This window comes from Cervus canadensis, chromosome 9 (genome assembly GCF_019320065.1).
Source record: "Cervus canadensis isolate Bull #8, Minnesota chromosome 9, ASM1932006v1, whole genome shotgun sequence".
NCBI classification, from domain to species: Eukaryota; Metazoa; Chordata; class Mammalia; order Artiodactyla; family Cervidae; genus Cervus; species Cervus canadensis.
The window spans coordinates 68,995,789-69,013,710 of record NC_057394.1 but is presented as its reverse complement, the minus strand read 5'-3'; the positions used below and the strand labels follow the sequence as shown (position 1 = coordinate 69,013,710).

Below are 17,922 nucleotides of genomic sequence, written 5' to 3'. Positions count from 1 at the left end.
TCACTCAACTAGCATAATAGTGCTTGGTACACATAGGTGTGTAGTAAATGTTGGACGAATGAATGAATACTGGGGGCTCACTCCACACACTGTACATTTGTTTCATTTCCCCCGTAAAAACAGCTAATGTTAATGTCCTTTAATCTGATTTTCACTCGTAAGGAAATGGTTGGTGTCTGTGGCCTCAGGGGCATAGTGCAGGAGTCCTTCGCAAGTGTCATCCGAATGACAAGGCGCCCCCTTCCCCTTTGTTAGTGGAGCCCATGGTCCTTTGTATGTGGTTGGCCATACTCTAAGAAGGTTTGAGGGTTTTCATAATGTGACACTGTATAAATGTAAGATTTGCAAAATGTAAGCCAATAATCTGACATTCCATCCTCAGCTTCTCAAAAAGTCGGACAAACATTATCGTTGGCTGTGTCTTTTGTCTCCCCAGATATTATTACTTAATATTGGCAGTATTAATGCTTTGAAAAAGTTATTGCCAGAATCTGTTTCTAGTTTATCTTTCTCCTCTTTCTCCTCTTCTTGTCACTTAGTTGTAGATGGAGAGTGTATGTCACATAGCACCCAGCCCAGAATATACAGAGTGCTGGAAAGAACCTGAAATGGCCTCTGCAAGTATGTGGTCAGTTCCTCTCCATCCTTCTCCTCTAGCCCACTCCACATCTTGCTTTCTTGCCACTCTCCCAGCCAGCTTTGTTGAGGTGTAATTGACATGTACAATGTAAATTTCAGGTGTATAATATGATGGTTTTATGTATGTGTATATTGCAAATAAGATATACTTTATATCTGTACCCTTTGACCACCTTCAGCCATTCTCCCCACCCTGGCCACCACCATTGTGTACTCTGAATTCTGTGAGTTTAGCTTTTTTTTAGATTATACTTAGATTTTAGATTATATATAGTATATGTGAGATCATATAGTATCTGTCTTTCTCTGACTTAATTCACTTATCATATTGCACTCAGGGTTTTTCTATAATGTTGCAAATGGCAGGATTTTCTTCTTTTTATGGCCAAATAATATTCCATTGTATATGTTGACACTTAACTTTTCTCCATGACTGTTATAAACAATGCTACCATGAACATGATGGTGCAGATGTCTCTGTGACACAATGATCTCATTTTCTTTGGATACATACCCAGATATGGAATTGCTGGATTATATGGGAGTTCTGTTTTACTTTTTTGAGGAAACATGATACTGTTTTCCATAGTGGCTATATCAATTTACATTCCTACCAACAGTGTACAAGGGATCCCTTTTATCCACATCCTTACCAACACTTGCTATTTCTTTCCTTGTTTTTCTTTTTGGCTGTGCCGCACGCACGGCTTCCAGGATCTTAGTTCCCTGACCAGGGATCTAACCTGCGCCCTCAGCAGTGAGAGTGTAGCGTCCTAACCACTGAACCACCAGGGAATTCCAAACTTGCTATTTCTTAGCGCTTTGATAACAGCCATTTTCAGAGTTTCTGTTGAGAAATCACTGGTTGTCTTACAGTGGTTCCTTGTCTTGTGTTTCTTGGTTTCTTCTAAATATTTGGTTTCTTCTGTCTTGTGTGCATGCTTAGTTGCTCAGTCATGTCCAACTCTTTGCAGCCCCATGGACTGCAGCCCACCAGGCTCCTCTGTCCGTGGGTATTCTCCAGGCAAGAATACTCGAATGGGTTGCCACTTCCTTCTCCAGGGGATCTTCCTAACCCAGAGACTGAACCTGGATCTCCTGCATTACAGGCGAATTTTTTACCATCTGAGCCACCATCAAAGTCCTCCTCTCTTGCTGCTTTCCAAATTCTTTGTCTTTAGACTATAATGTCTTTCAGGGTAGCCCTTCTCAAGGTCAACCTATTTGGGGTCATGGCCCTCATAAATCTGGATGCCCATTTTTGTACAATTTTGGGAAGTTTTCAGCCAATATTTCTTTAAACAGACTTTCTGTCCCTCTCTCTTCTCTTTCTGGGATTCCCATAGTGTATATGTTGTTCCTTCCCTTAGTGTATATATTGCTGGCTTTGAAGAAAGCCAACTACCGTAGGTTTTCTTCACTCTTTATTCTTTTTGCTCCTCTTACTAGATAATTTCAAATGTAATTCACTGAGGTTTTCTGTTTTTTCCTTTGCTTGATCAATTCTGCTGTTGAAGCTCTCTTAATCTTCAGGGCAGTCATTGTATTATTAAGCTTTAGGATTTCTGTTTTGTTTTGGTTTTTTGATAGTTTGTTTCTTTCTTGGACTTACTTATTTGTGTACTGTCTTCCCAATTTTGTCTGTCTGTGCATTCTTGTAGTTTACCGAACTTCTTTAAGAGGATTACTCAGAATTCTTTGTTAGACAGTTCATAGATCTCCATTTATCTATGTAGTTGAGTGAGTGAGTGTTAGTTGCTCATTCATGTCCGACTCTTTGCGACCCCATGGACTATAGCCTGCCAGGCTTCTCTGTCCATGGGATTCTCCAGGCAAAGCATACTGGAGTTAGTTACTGGGGTTTTACTTGTTTCTTTGGCTTGTATCATGTTTTTTTAATCCTTCATGCTCCTTCATTCCTTGCATTAACATGTATGTATTTAAAGTAAGCAGTCCGCTCTCCCAGACTTTACAGATTTGCTGTGGCAGGAAAAAGACCTTCACCAGTCAGCTCCTAGCAGCTATGGATGGGTGAGGCCTTCTATCAGGGTCTCCGTTTGAAAAAGTCTATTGCATATGCTCTGAGGCTGCAGGGGTTGCTGCTGGCTGGGCTCTTTGGTTGGGTGGGACTGCTGGCTGGACTGTGCATTCAAGTGGAGCCACTGGGTGGGCTTCCTCTTCAGGTGGAGCTTCTGGCTATGTTTCATGGTCGGGTTGAGCTGTTAGTTCTGTAATCACCTCTGGTTGAGTGAGGTTGCAGGCTGTGTTCCCTGGCAGGATGGTACTACTGACTGGATACCATGATTGGGCAGTTGTGGGCTGCACTCTGCAACCATTCCTGGTCAGATGGGGACTCAGGATGTGTTTCTTGACTGGGTGGTGCTATTGGCTGGGCTGTGTGTCAGGTGGGGCCACAGGCTGGGCTTCGGCTTAGTGGTACCATGGGGTTGAGCTCCAGGGTCATCCACAGTCCCTGACCAGGCTTCCTGGTTATGTGGTGTCAGGGACTGTGCTCAACAGTTGGGCAGGGCGTCTGACTTAGCTCTTTGCCCAAGCAGGGCCGTAGGACCGGCTTCTTGGCAATCTGGGTTCTCTGGCCAGGCTTCCTACATGAGCGGGACATGAGACTATGCTTGGCGGTTGGGGTAGGCTGTGAACTTGCTTTCCTGCCTGGGTGAGTTGGGAGTGTGGTGGCCCTTTCACCAGAGACCCAAATCCCAGAAGTGCCAACTGAGCCCTCTGGCCAGATGGGGCCACTGGCTTGGCTCTGCCCATGGGCATTGCTCCTGGTTGGGGGTTTTGCTCAGGTGCCACTGCAGTATGCTCTTTTAAGGTGTAGGTGCTGAATGCTGTAGGCTTTATCCCCTTTCTCCATCTCTCTGATCCATGAGGCAAGACCTGAGCGGGTCTGCCAGGATGTGTCCTGAAGCACTCAATGCGCTGGATGAGCCAGATGTCCACCTTGGGCCTCTTCTCTCACTGGAGAAACCAAGGACCGACCAGGGGGCACTCTGAGTGCAGAGTTGTGTCAGCCTGGAGTGGGTGGTGATGTGGTCAGAAAAGAGCCATTCCTCTTACTTTCTTTTTATGCCTTTTTAAAAAAGTATAACTTTATTTACTTTCGGCCACACTGGGTCTTCATTGCTGCACGGGCTTTTCTCTAGTTACAGCAAGCCGGGGCTACTCTCTAGCTGTGGTGTGCGGGCGTCTCACGTTGTGGAGCATGGGCTGTGGGGCACGTGGACCTCGGTAGTCACAGCGCGCGGACTCAGTAGCTGTGGCTCTTGGGCACCAGAGCACAGGCTCAATAGCTGTGGTGCACATGGGCTTAGTCGCTCTGTGGGATCTTCCTAGCCCAGGGGCTGAATGCATGTCTCCTACACAGGCAGGTGGATTCTTTGCCCCTGAGCCACCAGGGAAGCCCTTTCTTCTTACTTTCTAATGTGGTCCTTCTCAGTCTCTGTGTTTCAGAGGGGTGCTTCAGCCTCACCCCCCAGGTGAGGGCATTTCTACAATGTTGACATATGTATGGAGACTTGCTAGTTGGTCTTCTTGGGAAAGAGACTGAAGTCCGGAATGACCTATGTTGCCATCTTGATGACCTACTGCAGCTCTGCCCAGTAACTGGTATGGCATAAGTTAACTTCAGTTCACAACCAAACAACTCTGGCTGGTTTGTTCATTCACATCATAGAAACAGGGAGCTTGTACATCTTCCCGAGCTGAGGTTGGAAACCAGTTACAAAAGTTAATAAGACAGTTTCTTCAAAGTTTCAAGTTTGTGCACAAGGACTATTTCTTAGATTAGGAAGCTTGGGTTGGTATCAAAGCCTGCTCATCCTACAGGAAGTGGGACTGCTCAGAAAGCGGATCTCTAGCTGGTGACTTTAGTGTAAGTGAAACTGGCATTATTCTTAAAAGCTTCATAACATGTAGTGCTAAGGCGTTTTTCTCTAGGGAGAAAAACAGCCTAGGCCCAGCTGGGCCTTGAAATGATTTCCATCAAGTTCTTCATGCAGCAAAAATAGGATTTGAGGCCATAAAAGAAGAAATGAGTGCCTTTCAAATGGAGAAGGGGAACTTGATTCTGGGCTTTGGTACCAAATAGAAAGAAAAAAACAAATGTTCCCAGTGGTTGTTGAGTGTCCATCAGTAGTACAAAACTGTTGCAGCCCCTTGTTAATTGTACGATGGGAGACCAGCGTTTTCTGATCACTTACTCTCTGTCAAGCTCTCTGCTGATGCTTTGCTATGTGATAATTTCATCTCTGCAAATAAGATGTGAGATGGGTGGCAGCTATCCCATTTTAGGTGATGACACAACAATTGTTAGATTTAGTGGCTGTGTCTCCAGAATTAAGTCAACAGCCTACTTAGGCACAGAAGTGACTAGTCAGTCTATTGATCATATTTAAAGAAGGACACTGGAAAGCAATGTTTTAGACGGCTAACTCTATCTGTAAAAAGCCAGATATGAAATATTTTAGCCATTGCAGAGCATATGGCATCTGTTGCAAAGTCTCAGTTCTGCCATTATAGCAGGAAAGCAGCCATGGGTGAGTTTAAATGAATGGGAGTGGCTGTGTTTCAATAAAACTTTATTTATAAAAACAGGTGGTAGGCCCTCATTTGGTGATCCGTGTGTTAGAGGAATAAAACTTTATGGGAGAAGATTGTAAGGTCGATATATTTTATCTGAAGGAAATAGGCATGCAAGCTTCCCACTTGGCGTGTGGTAACTGCTTGATACTTGTTTAACAAGCCAGGTCCATAAGCCTATATTTCTGCTGATTTGAGTAAAAATAAGTAGACTTTAATTGCATTGTAAAACAAGAGGTTAGGTATTTTAAAAGGTTCTTTTTAATATTCAGCTGCTTGTTAGATCTTGTCAAAGGAGCTCTGAGCCTCAGAGGTCTTTACTGATAGGAGAACTGCATCATGTGGGTTGAGCTCAATTCTTTTTGAGGACACAGGGTTGACTGCCTTTTAGGATGTATTTCTGAGAATGATGAAGGAACAAGCAGTGAGTCACAGTGACTACTGGAATGTAGCAGTGTGGAAGAGAAGGTCAGAATGGCTCCCAAATTTTGAATTAGGCTGGTCAAAACAGGAATGCCATAGCTGAGCTCCAGAGCCACAAAAAAAGATTGTGATGGGATTGTGTTATTAAAGATAGACTGCACACAAATCCTTCATCCCTTGCTCTTTCCTTGCCTCTTAGTCTTTAGCTCTAGTCTTCTTTTCCTTGCAGTGCCAGATTATGTCTGTGTCACCAGGGGAAATTTCTGGTAGCGTCATTCATCAAGTCAACAGTATTTACTGGCTCCCCACTGTGTGCCAAGCATTGCTGGGGGGCACTGGGCCCAAACTTGACTATTGCTTTGCTTACTATCTCTTTGCATGTTTAGGCAATGAGTTCAGAGCTGGTGGTTTATAAATAACCTAGAATAGAGCCTGCCTCCTGTGTTTTCTGATAAGTAACTCTGTTGTGGAGTCTAACTGGTCACATCTAATACCCAAGCTGAGACTCTGTTGTGGACTAAACTCCCTTTTTTTTCCTGCGATGGCTGAAGAAAAAAATCTGAGCAAGGCTTTAGAAAACGTGTCTGAGCTATGAGGTTCTAGCATTCCAAACAGAGGTTTCATAAGCTCCTCAGGCAAGGAAAGCCTCAAAACCAAGGCAATGCCTGCCCCAGGGTCATCTTCATACAGATAATTCATTACTATCCAGAGCAGCAACGAACTTGAGGAGTCTTTGGAGGTGGCAGTAGCTTCACCAGTGGTCTCCTGGGAGGATTCTGAAACATTAGGTTCTGGCCTTCCCCTCTCTTTTAACATTAGATGTCAGTTCTGTCAGACCACAGGTGAATACAGAGCCTGTAGATTAGTAGTAGCTTGTCTACTATGAGCCATGAAATCTAATACAGACTCTGGGAGGGAGAACATTTTAAGGCCAGGTTATAGATAATTTGTGGAAGTAATTTGAAGAAAGGAAGTTGGATGGATGAGGGTAAGATCATTTGAAGAAGACAGAGAGGTCCAGGGAGGGAGGGAAGGGAGAGATAGAAACGAAGAGTGATGGTGGGAGGTCAGAACGATGGGCTCTGCTGTACCAGAATCTCTGGTATCTCCTATCATGACGGGCAGAGGGAGGGGAGCTGTATAGTGACCCCTCATCACTGACTTCACTCTGAAGGTGTGGTGCTTAGAGGTCATCTCAAGAAACACCCCCGCCCCCACAAAGTCCAACCCAAATCTAGCATCTGAAGCAGCATGTTCTTATATACAGTAAAGCACTTTCTTTATTCTTTTAAGCCACATCAACTCTGGCTGTTTACCTCTAAAGGCTTCATAGGTGTGAACCCCTTCATCAGTGCATGCTTACTGATTAAAAACATCACCTCCTCCCCCGCCACACACACAATGCCAATAAGCTTGGAAAAAGAACTGTTGTTACCTGAAATTCCTTTCAAGTTAGCTCTGAGTGGATCAAAAAGATCGATGACTCCCCAGGAATATAAAATGTTTTTCAAGTCGAAATGATTTTGGATCCTAAACCTAAAACAACAAAAGATATACACTTTCACTTAGGATTTTCACTCAGTGGACTTTGATATTCATCACATGACACCCCAACCCCCTCCCTTCAAAGTCAGGGAGCTCCAGACTCATTTCCAACTTCATCTGTCACTGCTCCTTCCCACACCCCGACCCCTTGACTAATCTGATCCCACAGCCCCCTCTCCCACCTCTGAACCTTTGCTTCTGCTGTTCTTTCCAGGTCTGCCTTGAATTTGAATTGTACTATCCTCTCCTCTAAGCTCAGTTCAGCGATCACTCCTCTTCTTCCCCGGCTGTTCTGTGACCTTCGGTTCTTTAAGCCCCATTAAGCACTTTGTTCCACTCTTTTGATGTATAGAATGGTCTGTTTCCTATTAGTGTTATTTATGATACTGTAAACTATTTGAGAGAAGAGGCTCATTATTTCTTCATAATAATTAATATTTAATGAGTGCTTACCATGTGTAGGAAATGGCAACCCACTCCAGTAGTCTTGCCTGGAGAATCCCATGGACAGAGAAGCCTGGTGGGCTACAGTCCATGGGGTCACAAAGAGTTGGACACGACTGAGCATGCACGCATGCATACCATGTGCCAGGCACTACAACGAGTATTTTATGTGGATGATCTCATCTCTTCATCATGTAACCGCGTTATTATTCTCATTTTACAGATAGAACACTGAGGCTTAAAGTGTTTAAGGAGCGTGCCCAAGAGGACGTCCTGAGTCTGCGATGGAGCGCGTCTGGACAAGGCTGATGGAGCGCAGAGCCTGTGCTCTTGGTGTCTAGACTCTGCCACCTGCCACCTGCCCCCTGGGTGGCCTCTCACACACAGTAGGTGCAGAAAAGCAGTTGCTGACTAACTGCCAACTAACAGTGTCTCGTTGAACATTTTTCTGTTTAATACAACATATTTTCACGTTTGCTGTGTGCAGCGTGGGTCTTCAGTTTTCCCAGTTAAGTCCCGAGAGCAGGAAAAACCAGCCCACCAACTTTATCATGTTTCTTCCAGGGCAAGGCATTTAAAACTTTACCGTTGAAGGAGGCTTTAAAAGGACGAATGATGTAATTTTCCTTTGAGAACAAAAAACCTCCAATTTGGAATTTAGATGGTCTTTTCTATAAATCATGCAGAACTCTTATAGGAGAATAAAAATACTGTCCCAGACTGTTAAATATCCAAGTTCTTCACTGCCATACAAGACAATGTGCCCAATATTTTAAACAAAGGTATCAGATTTTCCCGTAAATGTGTGTTCTGAATCTTGGCCATAGTTTCCAAAAAAGATACCACTTTTCTCTAAGTATGCTGATATTTCACAAAAATTAAAAAAAAAATTTTTTTGGAGGGGTTACATCTCTCAGCATGTGGAATCTTAGTTCCCTGACCAGGGGTTGAACCCACACCCCTTGCACTGGAAGTGTAGAGTCTTAATCCCTGGACCACCAGAGAAGTTCCTCAAAAAAATTTTTTAGACTGCCTTCTCTGAAATTTTCTTAAATCCTTAAACTGCAGTTTTCTGAGAACTCTCAGCACTGAAACATAGTGGTTAAGAACATGAGCTTGGGAACTAGTGCCTAGGCTTGAATGCTGGCTCAGCCTCTTACTAGCAGAGGGAACCTGGGCAAGCAACTTTGCCTCTCTTTGCCTCGGTTTCTTTACTTAGGAAATGGGCCCAATACTAGCGCTCAATTCTTAGTTTTGTGAATAGTAAGTGAAATAATCCTGGTGAAGTGCTCAGAACAATGCCCAGTACAGCTCATGCAGCGCTTTATTGTTACCACTGTGGTTTTATTGTTTCTCATTGATATTGAGAAAGAGCTAAGGTATGTTTGAAGCCACGTATTGTGGTCATGGTAGGAGATAAAGCTAGGTAATACCATTTTTAGTAACTAAAGACAATAGTAAAAACGAGGTATGACTATGAAAGAGGACAGTGATTTGTTTCTTGTGTGGCTATGAAGGCCAGGCCAGGAGAGATGCTATAAAGATATCTTGAGTTAGAAAAAACACCCTTTACCAAAACTAGACAAGGATATCACAAGAAAATGACAGACCAGTGTCCCTTATGAATACAGATGTAAAAATCTTCAACAAAATATTAAAAAATTGAATCCAGCAACACATAAATACCTCTATAACCAAGTGGGATTTCTCCCAGGAATGCAAGGTGGGTTTGACATATGAAAATCAACCCATGTAAAAAACCATATTAATGAAATAAAGGACAAGGGTGGCGTGATCATTTCAAGAGATGCAGAAAAAGTACCTGTCCAAGCACTCTGACATTCTTTTATAAAAACAAAAACCACTTAACAATCTTGCGATAGAAGGAGATTTCTTCAGCCTCAAAATGGGCATTTACAACCCCCTATAGCTAGCATCATCCTTAATGATGAAAGATTGAATGCTTTCCCCCTAGATCAGGAACAAGATAAAGATGATCACCCTTCTATTTAACACTTTACTGAAGGGTGTACAGGGCAATTACACAAGAAAAAGAAAGCAAATGTGTCCAGAATCAAAAGAAGGAACTAAATCTCTTTCTATTCACAGATGACCTGGTCTTATATATAGAAAATCCTAAGGAATACACACACACACACTCATACACACAGAGAAAAAACTATTAGAGCCAATACATGCGTTCATCAAGGTGGCAGGATACAAGATCAAGATACAAAAATTAACTGTTTCTTTACACTAGCAATGAACAATCTGAAAATGAAATCCCATTTACAACAGCATTGAAAGGAATAAAATACTTAGAAGTAAATTTAACAAAACCTGTACACTGAAAACTACAAACACCATTGATAAAAACTTAAAGAAAACCTGAAGAAAATCAAAGACATCTTGTGTTCATGGACTGGAATACTTAATATTGTTATAAAGCAATATTCCCCAAGTTAATCTACAGAGTCAGCAAAGTCCATATCAAGAACCTGGCTATTTATTTGGCAGAAACTGATAAGCTGATCCTAAAACTCACACAGAAAGATGTGGAACCCAGAATAGCCAAAACAATCTTAAAAAAGAAAACCAAAGTTGAAGGACTCATACTTGCTGATTTCTAAATGCATTAAAAAACTACAGTAAGCAGTCAAGAGTGTGCAGTACTGGCAAAAGTACAGACATTTGTACCTATAGAATAAAACTGGAAGTCTAGAAATAAACCTATATTTATGGCCAACTGATTTTGACAAGAGTGTCAAGAAAATTCAATGGAAGTCAGAACAGTCTTTTCAATAAACTTGGTTAGTTTTGCCTGTGAAACACCCCTAAAGGGTAAGGGAAGTTTTATTTCCCTAAAAACTTCTATTCTTCTCAGATAGCAGGCTGAATAGTCTTAGAGAGATTAAAAAAAAAATTTTTTTTAATCCAGATAAGGTCAAGTGTGAATGAATACTTGGGTTACTATGACCTCTGCCTTCTTGTCCCTTCCCCATCCTCCAAAGTTTTTTTGGGATCTTTTCTCAAGGGATGGCAAGTTCTAAAGGCAGTATCAGCACCAGTGAATAGTTCTCAGTGGCGCTGGGCATCTCCCTGGGGCCTCTTCCTTATATCAGCTGCTCCAGGATGAGGCCAGCCATCTGTCTCCTACACTCAAAGAGACTGTAGCAAAGTCCTACTCCCAGCTGCATTTTCTCTCTATTGTTAGCCTTGAAAGCTCTTCTTCTTTTGCTGAGCTTCTCGTAAACATAAAAGAAACATCAGGCTTGCTTCTGCTCCATGCTAGAAAGATCTGCTGAAATAGCCAGTCTTTGGGCTTTGATTTGGGGTCCAAATATTTGGTTTGGAGAGACAGGCGTTATCTCTGAGTTTAATTCACCTTCTGCCCTCGCTAGGCTGATCCCACTTTAGACCTTGGCCCTTCACTCACTGGTCTCTCTCTCTCTCTCTTTCTCTGTTTTTTGTTCCAGGGCCTGGACTTATTTTTAACTCCTCGAGGGAGCCCTGCCAAGGCCTCTGGCTCAGCAATGCAGAGAGCCTGGTCAGTGGAGGAGGCCGAGGTGGCCAGTGGGAGGAGCATGAAGAATCCACATGCTGCAAATGAACCCTCGGATAATTTTTTTGTTTAACTGCTGGTCTCCAAATTAATTATGTATTTACTCTGATTTCAAATGAAGCTTATCATTTAGAGATGCTCCTTGAGGAACCCTTTGTAAAGTAATGAGTTTTGCAAATTGGTTTTGCTTTGGAGAAGCAAAATCCAGCACCATCATTTAACTTTTTGACCTCTTGGGGTTTTGTATTTGTACCTATTGGGTTTTCTTAAAGAAAGGCTCGCCTTTCTTTAGAAAGAATGAAACCTTCAGTGCAAGGATGTAAAGCCTTCAACTTTTATGCCTCAATTTGCCTTCTGATGGGAATTATATCTATATATGCTCAACTGCATAAGCGATCTTGCCTGTTTGGTTTTGAAAAATGATGGCTGTATACTCTTAGAATGTGATAAGATTTAGGGGGCACTCTCCAAGGTAACTGCACAGACCCTAGAGTCAGCCGCCCGGGTTCTGTAATCCAGGTCTGGCCAACTGGAGCAGTCTGAGGAGCCCGCCGCCAGGACGATGCAGCTGCTCACCTGGGCAGGAGCACCTCCATCCGGGCTCTCTTCAGGCTGGCGGTCCAGGCGTGGAGGAGACTGGCTGTGAGGTGGGGCTCAATGTGGCTCAGCGGTGTGTCTCTGTCCCGAGGCAGGACCAGGAGTAGGCTGGCCGCAGTTCCCAGGTATGGCAGCTCCAGCAGCCCCACCTGATGGCCCGCAGGGTCCTGAAACTGGCCTGGGGGATTCAGTGGATGGGGGAATCAGTTCTGTCCCGGGAGCCCAAGGAAACAGACAGTGCCGGACACTGGGAGGGGCCAGCTCCCAGAACTGGAAACAATGAATTTCATTAACAATCAGGTATCCACCTCACCTTCAGGGAGCTGTTTGAGGACCAAGACCATTGGGAGCTTGTGGGCCACCTTGGCTGATCCTAAGACCTAGAACGTCTCTAAGACATTCTCATGCGGCTTGAGTCCCCGGGCCTGCAGTAGCTGGGCAGGGTGGGGGTGCTGGCACAGGAGAGAGCCAAACCCCTTCTTAAAGGGACAGCCACTATAATCCTGGCCTGTTGTTACCATATCAGGACCCAGGCTCTTGGTGTCAGATTTTCCTATCTTTCAACCAAAATCTTCCCAGGTGGCGCTAGTGGTAACCAGTGAACCAGTGAAGTTGCTCAGTCATGTCTGACTCTTTGGGACCACATGGACTGTAGCCCTCCAGGCTCCGCTGTCCATGGGATTCTCCAGGCAAGAATACTGGAGTCGGTTGCCATGCCTTCCTCCAGGGGATTGTCCCTGACCTAGGAATTGAACCCGTGTCTCCTGCATTGAAGCATCTGCCTGTAATGCAGAACACCTGGGTTTAATCCCTGGGTTGGGAAGATCCCCTGGAGAAGGAAATGGCAACCCACTCCAGTACTCTTGCCTGAAGAATCCCATGGATGGAGGAGCCTGGTGGGCTACAGTCCATGGGGTTGCAAAGAGTCTGACTGAAGTGATTTAGCACACACTCATGCAACCAGAGCTCTAAGCCTAGATGTCACATGAAATTTCCCAATGTCTAAAGCACTGCACATGCATGCGTGGAGCATGCTCAGCTGCTAAGTCACATCTAATTCTTTGTAACCCCATGGACTGCAGCTCACCAGGGTCCTCTGTCCATGGGATTTTCCAGGCAAGAATACTGGAGTGGGTTGCCATTTCCTCCTCTAGGGCATCTTCCTGACCCAGGGATTGAACCCGTGTCTCCTGTGTCTCCTGCACTGGCAGGTGAATTCTTTACTACTGAGCCACCTGGGAAGCACAAAGCATTGCAAAGACCTAAGGAAACAGGAGTTCAGGATGGATTTGAACTGATAATTTGTACCCTGTGACATAAACAAGTGGGCTTCAGGATGGACAGCTGGGAGCTTGTGGGTGATGGCCATGACTGGCCAAGGACAAGTCCAGGCCACTGGGCACAGCCTAATTTCAGAAGTGTGTGATGGGACAGGTGGCAGGTGGCAGCAGACACAGTGGCCAGAGATCAGGAGACCCAGAGAGGGTTTCTGGTGAATGCAGATGTAGTGGCTAGACCCAGTGATGGACCAAGACAGGCAAACAATTGGGAGCAATCTAGGTGAGCTGGGTTGACCTGGCAGCCTGTGGCTGCCCCAGTCCCAGGCAGAACTCCAGGCTCGATCCCTTCCCTGGGAGGACAGGGAGGCCTGGGCCTTAGGGTGGACAGACAGCAGAGCCGAGTGGCCACTGCAGCAAAATCTTACAGTCAGTAGGGAAAGACAGGGACATGGTTCATACTCCTTTTTGTATCTGCTCAGTAAATACTTGCTCAGCCTCCACTGTGTGCCAGCCACCCTGCACTGTGTGCTGGGGAGAACAGGAACATCTCAGAATCCGCCTGCCAGCATCACCCAGCAGACAGATCAACCAGCATGGGTCACAGCAGCGACAGGAAAGTGTTAGGAGCAAGAATTATTGGGTTGTCCAAAAAGTTTGTTTGAGTTTTTCCATAATAGCTTATGGAAAAATCTGAACAAACTTTTTGGTCAGCTCAATGGCTCATTTGGTAAAGAATCCACCTGTAATGCGGGAGACCTGGGTTCGATCTGTGGGTTGGAAAGATCCTCTGGAAATGGGAAAGGCTACCCACTCCAGTATTCTGGTCTGGAGAATTCGATGGACTGTACAGTCCATGGGGTCACAAAGAGCTGGACAGGACTTAGCAACTTTCACTTTCACTTTCAATACAATCCTTTGTAAATGTATGTTTACTTATTCAACAGACATTCTTTCATTCCCATCTTACTTGACCTCAGTGAATAATTATTGGTTGAATAAGCTAATGAATAAATGCACTGGGAACTCACAAGGGTCCTGTATGGAATCAAAGCAGGATGATAGCAAGTGTTCCCAACACCAAAGCTCCTAAAACACTGTTTTAAGTCTCACTGACTTCTTCTGGAATAGGAACATAATTAGTCCCACAAGCTGGAGGGGGCTGAGCATGCAAACCAGGGTTTGGAGGGGTGACCAGGAGAGGAGATGTGAGGCAGGCAAGGCGGCAAGGCCCTTCCTCCCTGGTCTTGCTGGGCCCCTCACCCTGGAGCATCCACAGCACACACAACAGTCTGCTGGGAAGGGGGGCTGCAGGTGCACCCCACCACGAGGGGGATGAGTGACTTCCAGCAGGATGGGCAGGCAAAGTGATGAGCACTTCCGGGTGGACATGCTCCAGGGAACCTTCTAGACTGGACTCTCCACCACCCGGCATTTCTCAGCACCAAACACTGAGGCAGGTGTTCATCTTGAGGGGGTGATTGCCAGGGGAAGGGGTTTGCCCAAACAGTAATATGACTCCCCGCTTTGCTCCATGCAGAGGGAAAGGCCAGGCATGAAATCGGGGTTCTCTTCCCCATCGGCTCCCTCACTGTCCTGAGTCCCGCCTCCCTGGTCTTCCCTTACTCCACGACGCGCCTGGCACCCCACTCAGCCGCATCATTTTAGAGCAGAGCCCAGCCCTCCCTTCCCGGGCTCCTCCCGCTCACCGTAGTTGACCTCGGCCATTTGGTACATCATGGGAACCTCGAGGGCCAGGCCCTGGGCGCAGGTGAAAGGCAGGAGCTGAGTGTCCGAGAAGGAGAACTGATGCCGCCAGGCGCTCTGGAAGGACACGGTGCTCACCAGCACCAGCTGCGCAGACTCCGCGCCGCCGCCGCGCTCCCACGTGGAGCCCACCGGCCCGTCCCCTGCGAGCAGAGAGCAGGGGGCCGCTGAGACGCTGTCGCCCGCGTGAGGCATCCTCAGATGTGGGTTGTGGCTTGCTTGTTCGTACTCTTAACTGTGGAACTGTGTGTTTGTAAAGAGCTGCCGTTGGAGACCAGGCTTTAATTTTTTTTTTTTTTTTTTAATGTATAGCTTGTGGGTGCTACGGGCTGGTTCCAGTTAGTTCTGGCTAGTTCTGGCTGGGATTGTTTCCCAGAAGCAGAAGGCCTGCCCTGCTCAGGCAGACCCCTGGGGCGGGGGCGGGGGTGAGACTCAAAAGTGAGACTGGGTGCTGTGCCCCCAAGATGCTTCACAGTGCCACCCCCAGCCCCCACTCCCATCGCCCCAAGTGCTCTCGGGCCTCATCCCTGGCGGAGCCTTTGTTTACATGATGACCTCCAGGGCACGGACTTTTAAGTCTCTTGCCTTACCGAAGAGGGGAGCTGGCTGGCCGCCTGTCAAGGGACGGTGTTCCTCCAGCTCTTTATCCCCTTAATAAACACAAACTTTGTGCTAGGCTCTGTCTTCAATGCTTTAGCAAACCCTCCTCGACTCCTCCTACCAGTTCTGTTGTTATTCCCAGTTTTAAAAATGGGGCACCAAGCTTGTCCAAGGTCACATACTTGTGAGCAACAAAGCCACCATCTGCCCACTTGCCCAAGATGGAGACCTTGGACTTGAACCCAAGCACCCTGGCCCCGGTCTTCTCAGCGGTACCATCTCCTTCTCAGAGGGCCGTTCACCCCTGGGGTTGATAGCAACTAACCGTGGCCTTGGGCCTCTTGGCAGCTCCACGAGCTGCAGCAGGGAGTTAAGCATTTTGAAGTAAATTGAAAGACATTGTGAAATGTTGGAGCAAACTGCAAGAGGAAGCCTCCTTATCAGTAAAGATCTTAATGCTCACAGTTCACCTCTGCACCCTGCCCACATATTGTTTCTTAATTCATCAACTGCATGTTCCCTGTTCTGCCTTTTTAAACATCGGGTCTTCAGTGTTCTCCCTAGTTCTCTGTAACCTTTGTAATCATCAAGGACGCTGGAGCCAGACTGCCTGGGTTAGAATCCCCTGCTCTGTGGATACAGGGCTAGAGGCCTGATTCTTTGTGCCTCTGTTTCTCTGTTTCTAAAATGGGGACAATGATGGCACGTAGCTCTCAGGATTGTTGTGAGGGAAAACTGATCTTGTCACCACAGAATACTTAGAAGAGTGCTGAAGAAATAAACTGAGCACTCAGTAAGTGTTCGTGACGTTCATCATCTTTGATGGTCATTACAACTGCATGATATGTGTGTGTGCTCAGTCCTATCTGACTTTTTGCTACACTATGGACTGTAGCCCGCCAAAGTGCACGTGCTGATTTTCATCTGCAAAGTGTGCGTGCTGATTTTCATTAAACCATCCCTACTTGCTGAACAGGTAGGTTGTTTACCAGTCTTTTCCTTTGATAACCCTGGGCTAAACATTTTATACTGTTATTACATACAGTTATTTCCTTCAGCGAAATTCCTAAGAAACCACTTTTTGGGCTCCTACTGCATTTTGCATTGAAGAGGGTTAGTGGTTGATGAGAATAGAGCTCAGTGGAAACACACCTGGGGATGTTGCATGGCACAAAGCCTGCTGGGCCCCCTCTGCTGGGATTCTGAAGAGCACCCTTTTGCGTGGGGGGTGTGTGCGGGGGTGGTGTGTGTCTGTCCCTGGGGGTGGGGTGGGGGTGGGGAAGAGACCAAACAGAACCAAAAGTGAGCCCTGCTTCACTCGAGGGTCAGGTTTCCCAAGAGGACAAGCCTCTGCTGAAGGTGAGGGCGGCCCGTGTACCCATTGCATGACTTCTGATGGTAACAGCTGGGACCTGTCTCCCCAGCCCTCCTCCATTAACCTCATCAAGGTGGATGGTTTTTCCTTTACCTGCGGTCTGCCTGGGGCCCCATCCGTTGGCCAGCATGGCAGTGCTGTTGGGCTCCCTGAGATTAGCCAGCTCCAGGCTGCTGTTTGCCCATCGGGAGACCTGATCCACGAAGCAGGGGGTGAGTGGTGTCCCCGTCTGCACGTAGAGGGTGCAGGCCAGCTCCAGCTTGGCACCCGGGCTGGTGCTGGGCAGCACGGCATAGACAGCCCGCAGCCATTCTCTGACCTTGGGGTCTGCAAAGAAGATCAGTCAAAATGGTGAGTGTAAGACAGGAGTTACCCCTGGTTCTGCTTGCTGGGTACATGGGAATGGGACCCCTGCCTCTCTACTCTTAGTCCTGAGGTTCATCTACCGTAGACAGTCAGTATGGAAAAGCCATAGCTCAGCTGCTCAGAAGTTAACCTGGATCCACAGATGAAAAGTCGAGGGGGAAGAAACCACGCTAGATTTGAAAGAAATCAGGCTGTTATTGTTTAGTCGCTATGTTGTGTCTGCCTCTTTGTGACCCCATGGACTGTAGCCCACCAGGCTCCTCTGTCCATGGGATTTCCCAGGCAAGAATACTGGAGTGGGTTGTCATTTCCTTCTCCAGGGGATCTTCCCGACCCAGGGATCAAACCCTCATCTCCTGCATTGGCAGGTGGATTTTTTACCACTAAACCACCTGGGAAGCCCAAATCTAGCTGACATTAAGTCAGATAGAAAAACACTACCAATCTCCCAAAGACTGTGCTTGCTAAACTTCTTGAGCCAGATATCTGCTGCTGCTGCTAAGTTGCTTCAGTCGTGTCCAACTCTGTGCGACCCCATAGACGGCAGCCCACCATGTCCTCTGTCCCTAGGATTCTCCAGGCAAGAACACTGGAGTGGTTGCCATTTCCTTCTCCGAGTCAGATATATGGAGCAGTGCCAAAGCAGAGAGGCCTGGGCTGGTGGGCAAGGGGCTTCAAGTATGTACAAGGCCAGTGGATTTATGGGGAACGTCACGAGTAGCAGTGCA

At 46.3% G+C, this 17,922-nt stretch overlaps 1 protein-coding gene across 3 annotated transcripts in view; it reads right to left on the bottom strand.

The window, feature by feature from the left end:
* The window catches only part of SERPINE3 (serpin family E member 3), a 31,464-nt gene that overhangs the window by 6,031 nt on the left and 7,511 nt on the right, over positions 1 to 17,922 (bottom strand). For 2 of the 3 annotated variants that reach the window (XM_043477438.1, XM_043477437.1), the window contains exons 3-6: positions 16,922 to 17,155; positions 14,796 to 14,996; positions 11,789 to 11,987; positions 7,097 to 7,197 (exon numbers count right to left, since the gene is read on the bottom strand). In XM_043477438.1, coding sequence (XP_043333373.1) covers positions 7,097 to 7,197; positions 11,789 to 11,987; positions 14,796 to 14,996; positions 16,922 to 17,155 — 735 coding nt within the window. Of the gene's footprint in view, positions 1 to 4,091; positions 4,362 to 7,096; positions 7,198 to 11,788; positions 11,988 to 14,795; positions 14,997 to 16,921; positions 17,156 to 17,922 lie in introns of those variants that run through there. The other variant, XM_043477439.1, reaches the window with a different exon arrangement.